Raw genomic sequence first — 19,114 nt, forward strand, 5'->3', positions numbered from 1 at the left:
AGTTTGGTTTTTCTTTTTAAAGTTACATAGCGTCGCAAACTCAGTTAAAACAGTCTAGAAATTTGGTTTAGGGATATTTATTTCAGTGGAAAAATTCAAATGTGTATATGCTAATAGGTGTGAGTACTGTAGCACTTATGAAATGTAGTATCTATGTTTGCAAAAGCACCAAAAAGGCTGGAAGCTTTGTCTAAAAGTTAACAGCTGATTTATCGATGAGGAAATGCTTCTGTTTCCAGAGCAGTTGTAAACAGTATGTCATTGTGATATACTGCTTTCGATGATCACTAAGTTGGAGTGAATAAGAAGGTAAAAGTGGCCACGTTGATTCAGACTTCAAAATGGATCCAGCTCAACCTTCTTTATCCCATGGAGGTTATAAATGGATACCTAGGGAAAGGCAAGAACAGGGTGAATTTGTGGGCTACACTCATTTAAAACTCTGTCTTCAACGATTTGCTGCATATAGGATTTCCTGAGCCTGTGGTTAGTCTATTTAGTAAGCCAAATGAGTCTGGAAGAAAGAGTGATAAGGAGACCAGACCTGCACGCTAAATTTGAAGTGTGAGTAAACCATGGATTGATGCAGTGGCATAATTATGTTTCTGGCTTTCCCAATGCTGCTACTCCCTTCCAAATTCCTTTGCTAATAATTTGTAACATAAAATTTATTCTTCTGACTCTACCATTGGGCATCAGGCTGACATTTTAGCAAAACCAGCCAGTTGTAACACTCAGATCACCTTCCTAAGTGGTAACGATCAGGCCAGAGCCCATCATTTTGTATGCGAGACTAGGATTGTTTTTCCCATGTATGAGTTGATAAATTTATCTATAATGAATCTAGTCTCCTATTTTAGTCCCTCAGTCCTGCAAAGTTATGGCATTCTGTGTGTGTATCTATATATATAGTAGTGCATGTAGTATGTCATGCCTAAACACTGTAGTATTTGACTTGGGCTCTTACTCCCACTTGTCTTTCCAAGTCTTGTTTAAGGTATGATTTGTTTGGGGCAATGAAAACTTCTTCAGAAGAACCTGACTTCTGAAAGAAGATGTATTGAAGGTAGCATTTATAGAATGTCTTTCAATTATTTCTCTAAGTACTTTAACAAAGGGTGGGAATTATTCGCATTTTTCTAGGTGCAGAAGCTTTTTATGCGGTATTTGGGTCCATGGACAAATCATTTTAAGCCAGTGGGAATAAAGCTTTACATAGAGCCCGTTGCTTGATTTCTTGATCTACACTGACTCAGCAGTAACTAAGCTCTTCAAGGCGATTTCCTAAACCTCTTTAACAAATTTTAGTAGAAACTTTTAGCACGCATTTTATAATGTGTATTAAAAACCTCTCTTCCCAGTGAATGATACTGAAAAATACATATGGCATTTGCTTATGCTGAAAAGCTGCAATTCATGATTTAACAAGGTACTTATGTGAGAGATACCACTAACTTTACTGGAACTAATCATATGCTTAAGTCCATTGCTGAAGTGAGCCCAAAGATTAAACTGCTTCCAGGTTTAAGCTGTCTACTATGAGATTATAGGATTGTAGGGTTGTTTTGGTGGATTTTCTTGTTGTTCTTTGTCATATTGTGTTCCTTCCGCATGTGAAAGCTGGTCATCTGCAGAAACATGGGAAATCATGATTTTTGTAGTTATTACAGAACTGAGAAACAATTATATTTTGTTTTCTTAATGCTTGTTTTCTCTGTTAAGTTTTAACAAGGAAATACTGTCCCTAGACTCTTTTGTGCTTACTGTATTTAGAAGTGAAACTGTAATCAGGAGTGACAGGGTGAAGAGGAATAGTCTAACATAGGTGGCCTCCGCTGTAGCTTAGACTTTAAATGCATATATGTTCTGGGTGGGTTTGCAAGGAAAGACTTGGGAGGGAGAGGGCAGGGGGAAATTATCTCATGGCCATAACTGGACCGTGATGCACAAGCTTGACCAAGTAATATTCCTGTTCCACATATGCTTTAATTGAATATTTCTCTGGTTCAGCCTTTTCTTCCTGCCTTCCCTTCAGCAGGAAGTGAAATCTGTGGCTGAAAAAGGCCATTTATAGGAACAGATGTTAACTTATTCTCAAGACTTTTGTAGAAATTATCAGATCTCCATCCCTTCCTTGAAACCATGGCCTTCAGTTCTTCACTTGGTTTTGAAGAAAAGTGTATTTTTTCCGATGGCTGGCTGCAAGCAGCTGGCTTTCAGTGCGAGCAGGCGTCTCTTCCCAAGCAGTCCTGCAGGTAGTGGCCAGAATCAAAGCATTCTGTAGGCTATCTATTCTGGGAGGCAGAGCTATGCCTTTTCTGCAGAAAGTTTGTGCTTCTCGCTGTGGTCTCATGAGCCTTTTCTTCACCTTAGCATGTTATGCAGCTCTGAGAGAGCAAGAGAGAGTGTGCTTGTGGCTGATGTTAAGTGCACCCTTTTAGGAGATGAGAGATGAAGTCTTGAGTCTCCTCTGGCTGACAATCACATTGCATGAGAATTTCTCATGCTGTGTGCAAACACTTTGTTAGGCTAGTGTATCAAAAGAATGGACATTATTTTAGAATCATAGAATAGTTTTGGTTGGAAGGAACCTTGAAAGGTCATCTAGTCCAACCCCGCTGCCGTGGGCAGGGACATCTTCAACTAGATCAGGTTGCTCAGAGCCCCGTCCAACCTGACCTTGCATGTTTCCAGGGATGTGTGCAAACACTTTGTTAGGCTACTGTATCAAAAGAATGGATGTTATTTTAGAATCATAGAATCACAGAATAGTTTTGGTTGGAAGGAACCTTTAAAGGTCATCTAGTCCAACCCCGCTGCCGTGGGCAGGGACATCTTCAACTAGATCAGGTTGCTCAGAGCCCCGTCCAACCTGACCTTCCATGTTTCCATCCATCACCTCTCTGGGCAACCTGTGCCAGTGTTTCACCACCCTCAGCATAAAAAACTTCTTCCTTCTATCTAGTCCATATCTACCCCCCCTTTAGTTTAAAGCCATTCCCCCTTGTCCTGTCGCAACAGGCCCTGCTAAAAAGTCTGCCGCCATCTTTCTTATAAGCCCCCTTTAAGTACTGATAGGCTGCAATAAGGTTTCCCCGAAGCCTTCTCTTCTCTAGGCTGAACAACCCCAACTCTCTCAGCCTTTCTTCAGAGGAGAGGTGTTCCATCCCCCTGATCATTTTTGTGGCCCTCTTCTGGACCTGCTCCAACAGGTCCGTGTCTTTCTTATGCTGAGGGCTCCAGAGCTGGACGCAGTCCTCCAGGTGGGGTCTCACCAGAGCAGAGTAGAGGGGCAGAATCACCTCCCTCGACCTGCTGGCCACGCTCCTTTTGATGCAACCCAGGATACGATTGGCCTTCTGGGCTGCAAGCGCACATTGCTGGCTCACGTCCAGCTTTTCATCCACCAGTACCCCCAAGTCCTTCTCGGCAGGGCTGCTCTCAATCCCTTCATCCCCCAGCCTGTATTGATACTGGGGGTTGCCCCAACCCAGGTGCAGGACCTTGTTGAACCTCATGAGGTTCACACAGGCCCACTTCTCCAGCTTGTCCAGGTCCCTCTGGACGGCATCCCATCCCTCAGGCGTGTCAACCGCACCACTCAGCTTGGTGTCATCTGCAAACTTGCTGAGGGTGCACTCGATCCCACTGTCTATGTCATTGGTGAAGATACTAAACAGTACCAGTCCTAATATGGACCTCTGCGGGACGCCACTTGTCACCAATCCCCATCTGGACATTGAGCCATTGACCACTACCCTCTGGATGCAACCATCTAACCAATTCCTCACCCGCCGGACAGTCCGCCCATCAAATCCATACCTCTCCCGTTTAGAGAGAAGGATGTTGTGGAGGACTGTGTCAAAGGCCTTACAGATAGGCGACATCTGTAGCCCTTCCCATGTCCACTGCTGTAGTCACTTCATCATAGAAGGCCACTAGGTTAGTCAGGCAGGACTTGCCCTTGGTGAAGCCATGCTGGCTGTCTCGAATCGCCTCCCTGTCCTCCATGTGCCTTAGCATAGCTTCCAGGAGGATCTGTTCCATGACCTTCCCAGGCACAGAGGTGAGACTGACTGGCCTGTGGTTCCCTGGGTCTTCCTTTTTTCCCTTTTTAAAAATGGGGGTTATGTTTCCCCTTTTCCAGTCAGTGGGAACTTCATCAGACTGCCACAACTTCTCAAATACAATGGATAGTGGCTTAGCAACTTCATCTGACAGTTCCTTCAGGACCTGTGGATGGATCTCACCGGGTCCCATGGACTTGTGCACCTTCAGGTGCCTTAGATGGTCTCGAACCTGGTCTTCTCCCACAGTGGGCGGCTCTTCATTCTCCCAGTCCTCGCCTTTGCCTTCTGCAGGTTGGGCAGTGAGGCTCGAGCACTTGCCGGTGAGGGCAGAGGCAAAAAGTCATTGAGTACCTCTGCCTTCTCCATCTCCCGTTTTGTTCCGGAGAGGGCCCACATTTTCCCTCATCAATTTTCTTTTCCTTCTCTCCTGCACTCACAGTTCCCTTTCAAAAGGGAACTGGTCCTGCTTTCAAAATAGATAACGTAAGTACCTATTGCCAAGGGAGGATTGAAACAGTGATCCTGATCTGACACAGGCATCTATTTTTGACATTCAGGGAGACACCCAAGTATGAAAGAAGGTCTGGTTTAACACATTCCTTTCACCAGCTTTTCCTTTTGCTGTCGTATCTTATTGCTGAGACCTGAGTTAGTGCTATTTGGTGTGTTATGTGTTTTACTTCAAACAAAATGTAAGAAGCTGCCTGACATGCTGTAGGCTCTGCCCTGGAACAGGCCTGCTCAGTATACTGACAACTCTGAATCTGATTCAGAGATACCTACCTTCCATGTGTATTTTATAGGGAGTGTAGTTATACACTTCAGGGCTGTGGATTCCTTTCTGGAGGGTTAAGGGTTGGAAGCGAGGCGGTGTAGTGCCAAGCAGCCAAGGACCCTCAGTCCTTACCTAGCTCCAAAAATTTGATGTTCTTCAGCCTTTTTAAGTTCTCTCTGTTTCTGGGTGGTTTTCACAACAGTCTTTGGTGATTTGTTTTTTTGGGGGCAGGGGATGGGGGTATTTTTGTCTTTGCTCGTCATTTAGGGCATCTAGCATAGATGTGCCTCTAGAGGATTTTTCAGTGTAAGTGCAAAAGACAGAAATAAGTTAGTAGCTTTCTTTTAAGGAGAGTCATTTTGAAGGGAGAAAAGCTCTAGACAAAAGCATAAGAAATTAGTTCAGAGACTGTCTGTAAATATTAGGTAAATATTTCATCAGTGAAATTGGTCTTTGAGTTAATAAAACCAAGTTGCTGGAGCCTTCCACTTAGGTTTAACAAATCTCCTTGCTTCTGTATGCAATTCCTTCACTAGTAAATGAGGTAAGTTTCTGTATTAATAAGTTGGTCTGTTTAGATTTGTATACATTTAAACAGGATGCTCAAGTTGATGATTCTAGTTAAACTACGCTAACTACATAGTCCCTGTGGAGTATGTCCTATGAGCTGTGCTTCCCAACTGGTGGGAGGGAAGACACTGAATCGGTTTTAACACTGTGGCTGTTGACACCAATCCAATCCTGGAATAGCCAGGAGAGTGGGACAGGGTGTCTGGTGAGCTGGTATTAGGAAGGGGAGACCCTGGAAGGAGGATGTTTCCAACAGGCGCTTCATGGGTTCACTAAGTGTTGGCTTGCCTACTTTTTTTTGTTTTGGTTTTTTCCTCCAACTGTTCTGGGCAAGCTGCCAAAAAGGAATCCCAATAAGCAATTCATGAGCTAACAAGAACTAAAATGATATTGGTGTAATAGGCTATTTCTGTGTCTCTTCCCTTTCTCCCCCTCTCCTCCTCTAATAGGAGATTTTACTACTTGGATGACAAAAAAACCCCCAAAAAAGCCATACAGGAGGTGCCCGGGTCTTCTAGTGGCTGCAGCCCACCCCGTTAGAAAGGCTCAGCCTTGAAAAGTGAGGTTGGTTTTCCTTTTTGGCTTTGGAGCCTAAGTATGGGCACCTGACCAAAAGCAATCGGGATTTGGTGACGTGTGTTGCCTGCCGAATAGGCTGAGCTACCAGGACATGTGTCCTCTCCCTGCTGGCGCTCGCAGGCGGCTGGGGTTTTTGTTGTGTGCCTGCATCCTGACAGCTGCATGGAGCGAGTCCTGAGAAACTGTAAGCCTCTTTTGCCCTGATGGTGAAGATAATGATACTTGTCAACCCCTATAAAAGCATTTGCATGCTTTAAGTATTTATGATGTATTGGTATGAAATTACAGGTGCAAAATAACTTAGTTGATGTCAGAGATTAATGCATATTTTCTGCCAGTCAGCATTACTTGGAGATGGCTGTTCTTGTTGACTGAAAAGTTCAATTTTCAAAACATTACTTGGAGATGGCTGTTCTTGTTGACTGAAGAGTTCAATTTTCAAAACATAGTTTCAGCTCTTGTATTATTCGGAAAAGTTTTATGTCCAAGACAGTGTTTAAAAATGAAAACAAATTTTAAAAGCCCCCACACTTAATTCTATGCATTTACTTTTTGTGGATGGATTGAATATATTATACAGTTGTCATTCTTACGGCAGTTTAAATATAGATGTGGTGTATTGATTGAGAGTGTTGGAGATGTTGTAGTTGAAGTCAGAATTTAATTTCTCAGGTTATGAGATTTGTTACTGAAATTCTAATAGTCTTTATATTGAATCTGGTATGTGGATTCCAATTTCTAGTATTTTTGAATGGATATGTTTTGTAAATGCTAAACACACTCTATAGCTGTAGATGTAATCCATCTTTAGTTTGGGATAGTGTAAAATGAATCAACTCCCAGTTAAAAATCTGTAGAATACTATATTGATTTCTGTCTTAAAATCCCCCTCCAAAAGTAGTTGGGACTACTCGACTGTTTTTCTTAACTTGTTTATTTACGAGGATCCTGAAAAGTTTATTTGGAGGAAGGAGTTTCCACCATCTGTCTTAGTTCACTTGTATTCTTACCTACAATTAGTAGCCTATCTAAAAGGAGAAGCAGGAAATGATCTCTTAGATGGCACACAGCCTGTGGCTCTTCCCTCCAGATGAAGATTTCGTATGGTTCATTTGTGCCTTGAGCACGCTGGTACAGCCTACCTTACAAGGCCCCTACCTGGGACTAACTTTCCACTTCTCCTGTTTAAGTACTGTGTCTGTGCTTTCGTGTAGACTGCTGGTTTGAAACCTTTTTGTAGTTGGGCCTCTCAGTGCTGCCTTCTCCAGAATCCCTTGCTGTTGTCTCTTCTGTCCTTCTTATTGTCTTCTTGCCTTCGCCCTTGCCAGTGTGGTGCTTAAGGTGAGCAAAGCGGCAGAGCCTGTCCTTGTGATACACTGCACACTCGGCTTTGGGTCTGAGCTGGATATTGTTCCCAGCCAGGGGTCCCTGCTTTAGGCCACTGGGTTTCCTTGGCCAGGATGCTTGTAGTTGCGTTGCGAGGTGCCAATACACAAATTGGTGTTGCTTGGGCCTTGGCTGGTAACTTTTTTAGTTCTGAGCTAGCTAGTGGTGGGGACAGTGGAAGACTGGTCTTCAGGAAATAGCATATGGGCTTCTCCTGCCGTTCTGCTCCCAGTTTGCTATTCAGGTGTCAAAGACCATTTGGGATATTTTTATTTTTTTTAAGGTATCTGCATTTGGACTTTGGGTGGCCTGGCCAGGTGATGGATCTGATGTACACATTAGTGACAGCAGAACTTGAAGGTGGAATGACGCCTTTCATAGTGGAGTAACTTTTGGATTTGGACTAGATTTGTGTGACTAAATGTGAGAGGGAATTGGTGTGTTCTTGACAGGAGGCCTTTGGCTCTAGCAGCTTGTTGACCTTTTGGCCTTGCAGTAGGTTTTGTTAGTTCAGGCTTTTCCCTAGCAAGCAATCTGGCTGTTCTGTTGTTTCTTTTTGAGTTACTTTTTTGGGACACTAATTGAATTTAGTTGCTTTCATGTTTGATTGTTTCACATGAGCGGTGCTTGCAATGTTAAGTTCATCCTGAGATTTGGAATCTGTATCTCATAAAACTTAAAACCAACGTACAATATCTGGAAGTGTTACTTTCAAAAGATTTAGCTTGGGTATTTTGGATCATCTTACTTGTATGTTATATTGCACATTCACTGAAAGGACAACAGAATTCATAAAGAACAACTTTGCAAGCATTTTTAAAAATTGAGATCAGAACCCTTTTTAAAGCATGAAAAATCATTTTTTGATCAAAAAAATTTTAATCAGTATGGCCTGCAAAGCATTCATGTAGATGGTAAATGAAGTTGGCTGAAAGGAAGTTGACAGTATGGGTAATTGTGTAACTAAACTAACTAGTGATAGACTTGCACATTTTACTCACTACTTCCTCTGCTCAATTTGCTGTGTTGATTCAGGGAAAAAAGTTGCCTCTTCTCCTAGCAGGGTAATCCCAAACGGGACGGATGGGGGATTAGTCCCCTTGTTGCTGGTCCAAAACAGAAATTTGGGAGGTGCCAAATTCCATTTGTCTGAAAGTCTTCCCTGTTAATTTGTCTCTTGTGATCAGTGAAGTTGGAGAAAATACTTTTGATTTTCTGGGAAGTATCTAAACAAAAAATTTTGGATGTTACATTAAAAAAAAAAAAAAGAATAGTGAACTTGATTTGCATATGCACTCATTTTCATGCAATTTCTGTTTCCTCTATGCAAATGTGGCCATTTTTAGAGCAACTCATGCAGATGTCTGCTTGATTCTCTGTGGAAGTTCAAATAGTTCAAACTAGTAGCAGTTCCTTAACTATAGCATTAACTCCTTAAAGTGAGAACATAAACAATGTGGTGAGCTTTTTCAGTAGTGTTTTACAGCTTTCAACAAGATACTGTTCAGTGTGGAGCTTATTTTTATACTATATATTAGCTATATTTATAATGTTTAATAGTATGTGAACAACACTGTTTTGGTCTGGATTACATAAAGGAAGGAATAAAATTTCTTTATTTGTGGCATACTAACTTTTTTGATACTTTCTACACTTGATTTCTGTGAATATTTCTGTTTTCTGCAAAATTAAGTGCAAGCTTAAGGTTTATATTTTGGACTCATAACATGCTGTTCTTGTATCACTAGAATGAAACACTGATTTATCCCCCCCCCCCCCCCCCCCCCCATATGGCAAGAGTTAGATTGGCATAAAGTTCATATAGTTACAATATGGAGCCCCCACTTTTAGTCTATGCACCAAGAGCAGCGGGGGAGCCGTAGCATTGGGGAAGGGAGGGGAGAGCGTGGGAACATGCTCCGCTTCACTTTTTCAGGAAAAGATGCGAAAGGAAGAATGTTTATTTTGTATGTAGCATGTTGGAGATCTCATTACAGAAAGTGTAAGACATAGCATTACCCACATGCCTAGTGTTGAGAACTGTAGCTTTCCTCTCTCTAAATAAATATCTCTTTAGATGCTGAAGATATAAGCTGTCCTCTTTAAGCTTTTGTGTTGATTTTATTACAAGGGAATATTGAAGTTGAAGAATTGAATAAGTACCTGCAGGTTTGACTATGAAATTGTCTAGAAGTAAAACACAATGATTTATCATGTTGGTTTATGCAGAAAATATGAAAACACCATTTTTCTCTGTTCGTTGCATTTATGTCCTTTTAGGATGTAGCAGTTTTACGTATTGGCTAAATATCAGACAGTTTCAAATGATCAGTTCAGTGTCTTAGTTTGATCCTGAAAGGCTCAGTGTGTAATCAGAACCACCAAATTGTGGTGCATCTCTAATATGCTTGTCTAATTCAGTGCTGTATAGCTTGAAAACCCCTTCTTAGCTTTTTCTACTTTTGGCGCTAATTAACATTTAGATGTTTCATGATAATTTCTTAAGTTCCTCTGCAATGTGAAATTCATGTCTACTTAGGGAAAATAATCACCAATTTACTTATACAATGCATATAAATTAACCAACTCTTTTGTTCCATCTACATTCATATGCAATCAAGAGAACCAGTTTAATCATGCTTTCCATTGTAAGGCACCATAGCTTGTAAAGCAAGGAGAAAAATATTTTCAGCTATGCATATGATATCAAGACCTCCTAGAAAATTCTGTTTTTAATGGGTTTATTGCATTTTGACGCATTCAATGTGAATATTGAGAGAAGTATAAAGTAGTTAGGAAAGAAAGTAATCAGCTTTGAGTACTTTAATACGGGATGCTGATATGCGTATGGGAATTTCTGCTGTTTTATCTGTTTATCATGTTTTAAAAAGTGGGGATACAAAAGAATATTTGCTCTAGATCTCAGAAGCAGAACCATCTGCAGCAACGACTTCCTGAAAAACTTGTGCGTCTGTTGTTCTAGTGGGTGTGAGACTATCTGGCTCTATATGTTGTTTTATCCTGCTATGTCTTGCCTGCTTCTTGATCTGTGGGATTTTTGTATCATATGTATGTGTCAGAATAAATTATGTGACTGAATTGATACCTTGTTTCTTCAGACAGGTGAAAATAAGAGATTTTGACTGAAAATAAAATCTTTATTCCCCAGCCATTTTGACAATATTAGTACAGGTTTCATATCTCAAATGTAAAAGCTAAAGGAACATGTTGTTGTTGAATTAAAGGGCTCCTTCCAGTTATATCTGGATTATTCTTTTAAGTGCTCAGGGAAAAAAGCCTATTAGAAATTACTGTTTGATATTAGCCTTGTATGTCGCAATTGCTGCAGTAAGGAAAAGAATGTCCTTATTTGATCAAATCAAGTTATGTGTAGGAGAGGGAGAGAGTGGCCTGAAGCGTGACTAGTAGCTAGGACAAGATAAACTGATTGAACAAATTGTATTTCTCTACATTATGCTTTCCTTTTGATAATGTCCTGACATTGTTAATCAGTGTCTTTTGCAGTGTCAAGAAATAGAACGCTTCTCTCTCAAAGCGAGGAACACTGTAGAAAGTTACCTGTTCAGGACACTAGTATGGGGTTTCCCACCCTGACCTAGCTGGTGGGATAAGAGGTAATTAGGTCAATGCAGTTCTGACCTTGGCACATAAGAAAGGAAGGTGATTGAGGTGGGATTAATCACAAGCTATAAATTCATAGTGCATAAAATATAAAAAATATCTTCTCACACACACGTGTGTATAAATATGTATGTGTGTGTTTATATAAAATGTGTATATAAAGATAATGTAAATGAGCTCCTAGGATAACTGACCATTGTATGGATATATGACTCCAACCTGTAAACATGATCATGAGATGCCAAGCCCTGTCCAGCTAAGAGCTGTGTTTGACTAAGGGTAAAGGCTTAAAAATCTTCATGCCCTTTTCCAGAAGCTCCAGTTCCTCCAGCCTGGCCTTGAACATCTCCTGCTGCAAACTGACCCTTTCTCACTTGCTCAGGCTCTGTTCACCTTCCTACAAGTGCCTTGAAGAAAGTGCTCTTGGCTATCCAGCTGCACCAGAGTTTGCTAGTAGGAGCAGGGCAGTACTAGAAGCTGTATTTCCTCCCTACTTTCATGTCTGGTGAGAGCGTTATTTAGGCCAATCTGTCAGGCAGTTCTGCCTCATATAATACCTTGCATATGATAATGCTGTCTGTCATCTGAAATGGGATGTGTATGTTACATTTTTCAGCTAATCTCAGTTAGGATATATACAGATTTGTCTGCTATTGTACTGAAAAAAAAGGACCTGTATCTGTTGATTTAGTAAATTATTAAAATGAATGGGAGCCTTAGATTTCCGCAATAAATTATGGTGCATGAGAAAAGGTTTCATTGACTTAATTCTTAAATTATTTAAAAAGGATGAGGTTAGAAAATGTGATTAACTCCCCCTGAGCTCTGCATTAATAGCCTTCCACTGTTCTTAACTGTATAAGGGTTGCACTGGGGATTAAGTTTGACAGTCTAGGATGGGAGAATTAATAAGAAAATATTGAGCGGTGTTGAGTTTAGTAATAGGATGACATCAACTTGTAACTGCCTTTTAAACTGTCAGTGCAACTCTCCCTTCCTTCTGATCTTGCATGTTGCTGACAACGTATGCCTAGAGAAGTATACCAGGACACTGCAGGAGTTAAAATTTTAAACCTCCTCATTGTTCCATAATATTTTAAACTTTTTTTTTCCCTTCACAGGAAATGACCTAGAGGCCTTACAAATACATTTGTGCATTTTTGTTCTGAGTCTACAACTGAGGGCAAATGCAGTCTGGAAGCACCACTTAATGTTACAACGGAAACAACTACCTCAACAAACAAGGAAAGGGGAAGAAGGCTTGCAATAATAAACACTCTAATTTTTAATAGCTTATACTTGCAAAGTCTTCTGTAAACAGAGTCCAGATTTTTTCTTTCCCCCTCCAGTATTAAGAAGAGACACTACAAGTAAACTAATTTGGCAGACTGGATCTGTCAAGACATTTGAAGATATTTGATCTGCTGACATAAGGATTTGCTTTTTCAAGGAAGGAGCCTCTGCACTGCTCTTATAATCGCTGTTGATCAGTGGTTTGCTCCACTTTTCCTGATATTACTAATGGGGAAATTGTATTAAGGTATTGCTTCTAAAACTATTATTTGCATTGACAAAAATAACTTTTGTAAACTTAACAGCAAGTGACAATAATATGCTCATGAAGAAATCGTAGGTGATAACTTCGCTGCTCTAGCGTTGCTTTTCTGTGTGCAGAGTGGAATACCACACAAGAGACAGAGCAGTATTAAGATACTTCGACTTGCTTTTTGAGTACAGTTTATAACTGCAGCAGGGCTGCACTGAACACTGAAAATACGAAGTCAGCAAATCTGCTGCCTTTCTCACTGCTGATACAGATTATACAGACGCTTGCCTTTTTGAAATGCCTTTTGTCAAACCTATGTACACAGTCCTCCACTGTTACTGTACATAACTATATATTTGAGGAAGGAATTTGACAAGTGATTGTTAATTCAAGAAATCTTTGGACAAGCACTCACTTATGTATTGCTGTAGTGCACAAGAAAGCAAAATGGACTATAAGCGGCGCTTTTTGCTTGGCGGGTCCAAGCAAAAAGTGCAGCAACACCAGCAGTATCAAATGCCTGAGCTAGGCAGGACCCTGAGCGCACCGCTGGCATCTACAACCCCAGCATCCCCTTTGGTCTCCTCGGCTGCTGCAGGCAGCTGCAACCACCCTGTGTCCCACACTACTCCAATCGCAGACATCCAGCAGGGAATCTCCAAATATCTGGATGCACTCAACGTGTTTTGCCGTACGAGCACTTTCCTTACAGACCTTTTCAGCAGTGTATTTAGGAACTCGCACTATTCTAAGGCAGCTATGCAACTGAAAGACGTGCAGGAACATGTCATGGAAGCAGCGAGTCGACTCACAGCAGCAATAAAACCAGAAATAGCAAAAATGCTGATGGAACTGAGTGCAGGAGCTGCAAACTTTAAAGATCAAAAAGAGTTCAGCCTACAAGACATTGAGGTAAGTTACCTTGGGGGATGCTGTTTTGCATGTGAATTTGTATCATTCCTTCTTAATTGGACTTCCCTTCAAAATCACTTCTACACCAAAAGTTCTCTCTGCCTTGCTTTGTATTTGTGGGCAATGCTGGTAAAAGAGAAACTCTTCATTTCTTATGTTTTCTTCTTGAAAGTATTAAGTCATTTGCAGTGCCTGACTTCCAGCTATGTTGAATTAGGTATTTAGTAGGTATTTCTGGATAAGAACTTGTACTCCTATTTAAAGATTTCATGAAATAAGAAAGATGAGTTATAATTAAATTGTACTACCTATATAATTCTAAATGGTAATCTTCTCTATGATTTAAACTTATAACCAGCAATCCAACAACCTCTTCTTCGGGGAAACCATGCTTAGTTTAAAAATTAATAGTAGTGCAAAACAAAAAACACCCCAACACCCTGCCCCTCCAGACCAACTAAATAAAAGCTTTAAACAATTTTCTGTTTTATGTTAGCTAATGTTTCTAATGATACTAAGCCATCATATTCTAAATTAACCTATACTTTCCTTAGTATTATCCATTCTGAGGGGAAACCTGGACACTTGGGCGTGGCGTATTGTCATCAGTGTTTGCGTAAAACTGCATATTAGTTGACTAATGATCGAAATTTGTGTAAAGTAATGTTTTATCACTCTTCAAAATATTTTTGTCTTTTTGAGCTGTTGTGCTTAAAAGGAAAATACCGTGCTAGCATGAGAGATTTGTGCTGTAAAAATTTGTCATGACTTTGCTGTAATTTCCATACACTGGCGGTGAGTGCCCAACAGTCAGAATTCAGAGGTTTTGAACTTGAGAGGATCCCCAACTCTCATCGTGCTTGGCTGGGTATTTCTGGGTATTTCTCCTGTAGTATGTAACAGGCAGTGCTAAGTGATAGTCACATACGAATCCCTGGTGTTTTAAGTAGTTCCTAGCGTTTAGACGTATTTCTTTACTTTACAGCAGTCTTTGCAAAGTTATTCCTACAGAATTCCATCCTGAGTGGAAGACTTATTTTTGATTTTAGATTTCAGGTAATTTTGTAAGGATGAATGTTATACACCCATGCTTATCAAGTATTACCTGCTTTCTATAACCGCACAAGTTATGGATGAAGTAGTGAAGTAGAATGCTATCTGTAGTACATAATTATAGTGAGAAATATGACTGACAGTTTTCAGTGTTGTATACTTAGTATAGAATGAAGTAAGATTGGCTATATATTTGTTATAAATGTCTTGTGTAGACTGGGTTTTTTGAAAACAATCTAATTTAAACATCACTATGTTTAGCTAAGGCTGTAGGAAAAAATATCTTTTTTCTAATTTAAGAATCAGTGTGAGTTTGTCACTAAAGACCTTGATAGTACCTGTGCTGAAAGACTTTATTAATTAAAAAAAGCAAAAACATATGAAGCACTACCTGTCTTCTAGGGTTTTTTTGTGGACTTTGAAACTCTGTCTTGCAAAGTGTTGGCAACTATCTACATACTGCTTTTATAACCTAGTGAAGCAATTCTAGGTGCTAATTCATACCCTGCCCCACACACTGTATGGGGAGAGTGCTTCTTCAGTAGTGAGTGGAGTTCACGAGCAAAAACAAAGCATTGTTTGCATAAGTTGGCTGCATGTCCTGCCAGCTTAAAACAAAGGTAGAGAAACTTGCTTTGGTCCCTGCTTTACCTGTATAGACCTAACCCTTGTTCCTGAGCTCCATGTGCACCTGCAGTGCTCTCTTCACCAGGCAGCTCTATGGTAGGAACAAATGTAAAGAGAATGCAGGCAAAACAGCTGGATTGCTTGCTTTTCTTTTTAGGCATATCTTGTGGAAATTGACCACTTGTCATCGTACTTTTCTTATACCTTTTCTTTATTAAAACTCCATCTTGCACATAGTCAATATGCAAGATTTATGGGAACTTTTGTGTAATGAGACAAGTATTGCATTCTGCTTTTGCTTAAGAACTGGCAAAATTTAAGTATTTGACACTGACTCATATGGTTTTGTAAGTCAGCCAGGGAGCATGGTTCAGATGACTTAAGTATATGGGCAAGCTAGTTGGATGATTGTGCCCAGGAAGCAGTTATCAGTTGCTCACTGTCGAAATGGACCTTGGCAGAGGTCAGTATAGAGAATATATTTAAGTTTGTAGGTGGCTTGAAAGTATATGATATAAGTATATCAACACACCAGAGGGACGGGATGCCGTCCAGAGGGACCTGGACAAGCTGGAGAAGTGGGCCTGTGTGAACCTCATGAGGTTTAACAAGGCCAAGTGCAAGGTCCTGCACCTGGGTCGGGGCAACCCCTGCAATCAATACAGGCTGGGGGATGAAGGGATTGAGAGCAGCCCTGCCGAGAAGGACTTGGGGGTACTGGTGGATGAAAAGCTGGACGTGAGCCAGCAATGTGCGCTTGCAGCCCAGAAGGCCAATCGTATCCTGGGTTGCATCAAAAGGAGCATGGCCAGCAGGTCGAGGGAGGTGATTCTGCCCCTCTACTCTGCTCTGGTGAGACCCCACCTGGAGGACTGCGTCCAGCTCTGGAGCCCTCAGCATAAGAAAGACACGGACCTGTTGGAGCGGGTCCAAGAGAGGGCCACAAAAATGATCAGGGGGATGGAACACCTCTCCTCTGAAGAAAGGCTGAGAGAGTTGGGGTTGTTCAGCCTAGAGAAGAGAAGGCTTCGGGGAAACCTTATTGCAGCCTATCAGTACTTAAAGGGGGCTTATAAGAAAGATGGCGGCAGACTTTTTAGCAGGGCCTGTTGCGACAGGACAAGGGGGAATGGCTTTAAACTAAAGACGGGGTAGATATAGACTAGATAGAAGGAAGAAGTTTTTTACGCTGAGGGTGGTGAAGCACTGGCACAGGTTGCCCAGAGAGGTGGTGGATGCCCCATCCCTGGAAACATTCAAGGTCAGGTTGGACGGGGCTCTGAGCAACCTGACCTAGTTGGAGATGTCCCTGCCCACGGCAGCGGGGTTGGACTTAGATGACCTTTAGAGGTCCCTTCCAACCCAAACGATTCTATGATTCTATAATTCGTATGCTGGAAGGCCTGCTGAATTAAAAATCATCTTGAATTGAACAAATGAGTGTTCCAGTTGGGATGGAATTCAGAGGGGAAAACTGAATGTTACAATATTTAAACAGAAATTTTCGGCCTCACAAGTGGAGCCCACTGCACAGCAGCTCTGAAGAACAGTTCTAGGGCTTATGGTAGTTGTGTTGAGTAGGAGTCAGTGTTGTGTGGTTGCAAATAATAAATCAATGTTGTTGCTGTTGTGCAAAGAGGCAGTTGTCATGTATTTAACATGATTATAACCTGCAAGAACCATGAAATAAGCATTCAACTCTTCACTTTGGTTATTATGGCCTTAAACGCAACAGTGCACCCACATACCACTGCTGTTGCACTTAGAGAAATAGCGAGCAAGTGGAGAGACACCAGAGCAGAGTAGCAAGAGTAATCAGACATCCAGGAAATAGGACTTCAGAGGACAAATTGAAAAGACTGCCTCTACAGAAGAGAAGACTAAGAAGGAAAATCAGAATTGTTCAGGTATGTAAGAGGCTGCAAGAAGATGTGGCAGTGTTCTGTTCTTTGTGTCCATGTAAGGTGGAGCAAGAAGTAATGAACTTATATTTCAGAAGGAAAGATTCATATTAGATGATGTGGAAATACTTTGTAATGTTAGTGAAGCACTGACGTGGATTGCTATGAAGGATAGGGAGCCTCCATCATGAAGAACTTACAGAACAGGTTAAACCTGCATCTAGCAAAACTGACCCAGGTGAAGTTGCTCTTTGCTTGGGACAGTAGGATGACCTTTTGAGAGCCTCTCTTACTCTGCTTTTCTGTGATTTGAAGACTGAGCTATGTATGCTGAAATTTTAATTAAAAAAAAGTAAGTGTGATTTGGGTTTTTTTCCCTGATCTATAGAAAAGTTAACATTCCATAAAACTACCACCAGGATTAAAAAACTCAAATGGAAGAAGAAAAATATAAAGGGCTTGCCTGACTTGGACTCGATGATCTTAGAGGTCTTTTCCAACCTCAATGATTCTATGATTCTATGACTTCATCACAGTTCACTGACCAGGGGAAACGAGGGGAAAAGAGTGTGGGAGGCAGTGTAACTTTTTCCTGGGGAAATACAGTAATACCTGAAGTTGCTTTTGCAGCTTCTCTAGTAGATGACTGAAAGAACTTAGAACTCTGAGAAAGAATTGAGAGATGGTCAAATGTCTGAGTGGCAGCTCAGCAATATTCTATGAAGAGGTACTCCAGAGCCTCTTATTTGAGGGATGGAGTCTGGCATTACAGAAGCAGCGGGCGGTGAGTTGTAATTTATGGTGGGGTGGGAGGACAGAACCCCAAATTCATGAGAAGGTCATGAGAATGAGGCTTTTTCTATGCATGAGCCCTGCTAAGGAAAGCGTATTTTTCCTAAGCCTTCCTCAACAAAGGCTGTATGTTTTGAGGAAGAATGAGAAATATAAGCAGAGCAGGTTTGGCTTTAGAAATTTAGGAGAGAGCGATAGCCTTTCTGAGGTGCCACACATTTTTATCTAGTGTAGTGGGCTCTAGCCCCGAGGGAAGGCAATATCAAGAAAACTTCAAGTCCTGATAAACATACGCTGACTTGGATTTGGACTAAAAAAGGTTGTGCGACCTGGACTGTAGCAGCAGTGGGTGAGGTTTTTAATTTATTTATTGTTTTTTAGCAGAACACAGCTTGCTAGTTCAGAGCTGTCTGCCAAGATGTGTAAGAAGGTGACTTCTCTTGATCAAAGTGTTGGTGACAGATGGAGTTTCCCAAGGTTTCTTAATTCCAGAAATGCAAATGCTGATTTTTATTTTCTGTCTTTCCTTTCCCCTTTCAAAAAACTGAGTTCTCGGGTGTTTTGTGCCTGTATGGGTGAGGAACAGCTTGGAAATCAGGGGGAACAAGAGTGTGTTTAACAACAGATCTGGAAAACAACATAAAAGTTTTGTAAGCTGGAAGAATGCAGTAAAACTGTACTTCTGTTAATAAAACTGTTAAAGGAAATCCTGGGGGGGGGATTAAAACTGCAAAAAAGTTTGTGTATTTCCTCATCTTTTGTGAAGCTTTGCAGCAGCCTCAGTACTGCAAAATACAAAGAATGAATCTTGTTTTAGTTACACAGAGCTTGTATATTATCTTAAAAGTGGCAGTAATGACAGAGATGTACATGTTGCCTTCTTAAACAAAAGGGAAGCATGAATGGGCACAGGATATTTACTTGGATGCTTTGTTTTGTATTAAATGGAGATAATTTTTGGCTTTTATGTGTATAAAATAACTGAAGATTTTTGAACAAGAAGCTTGTGGGACAAAAATGTCTGAGTAAATATAAAATGTAGGCTTTCCTTAGCAAACATTGTATGGGCCAATTTAAATATTTTTTTTAAATTATTATCTTTCCTGTGATTTGCAGGGATTGGCTTCAGACTTATTCGGAGTTGAGGAATTGTTAGTAGCAAAAAGCTGCTTCAAATCAGTAGAAAATGCTATGGCTTGCTGGAATGACATTGTACTCTTGTCTTGGTCTATAATCTCATGGTCTGCTCTCGCTAGCGTTG

At 40.9% G+C, this 19,114-nt stretch overlaps 1 protein-coding gene across 2 annotated transcripts in view; it reads left to right on the forward strand.

Moving 5' to 3' along the window:
• Positions 1 to 19,114, forward strand: part of GARRE1 (granule associated Rac and RHOG effector 1) — a 65,669-nt gene that overhangs the window by 20,094 nt on the left and 26,461 nt on the right. For both annotated transcript variants that reach the window (XM_076349130.1, XM_076349131.1), the window contains exon 2: positions 12,144 to 13,480. In XM_076349130.1, the coding sequence (XP_076205245.1) occupies positions 12,986 to 13,480 (495 nt within the window). In that variant the 5' untranslated portion in view covers positions 12,144 to 12,985. The remainder of the gene's footprint in view (positions 1 to 12,143; positions 13,481 to 19,114) is intronic.

The sequence above is a fragment of the Aptenodytes patagonicus genome, chromosome 11 (genome assembly GCF_965638725.1).
Source record: "Aptenodytes patagonicus chromosome 11, bAptPat1.pri.cur, whole genome shotgun sequence".
Lineage (NCBI taxonomy): Eukaryota > Metazoa > Chordata > Aves > Sphenisciformes > Spheniscidae > Aptenodytes > Aptenodytes patagonicus.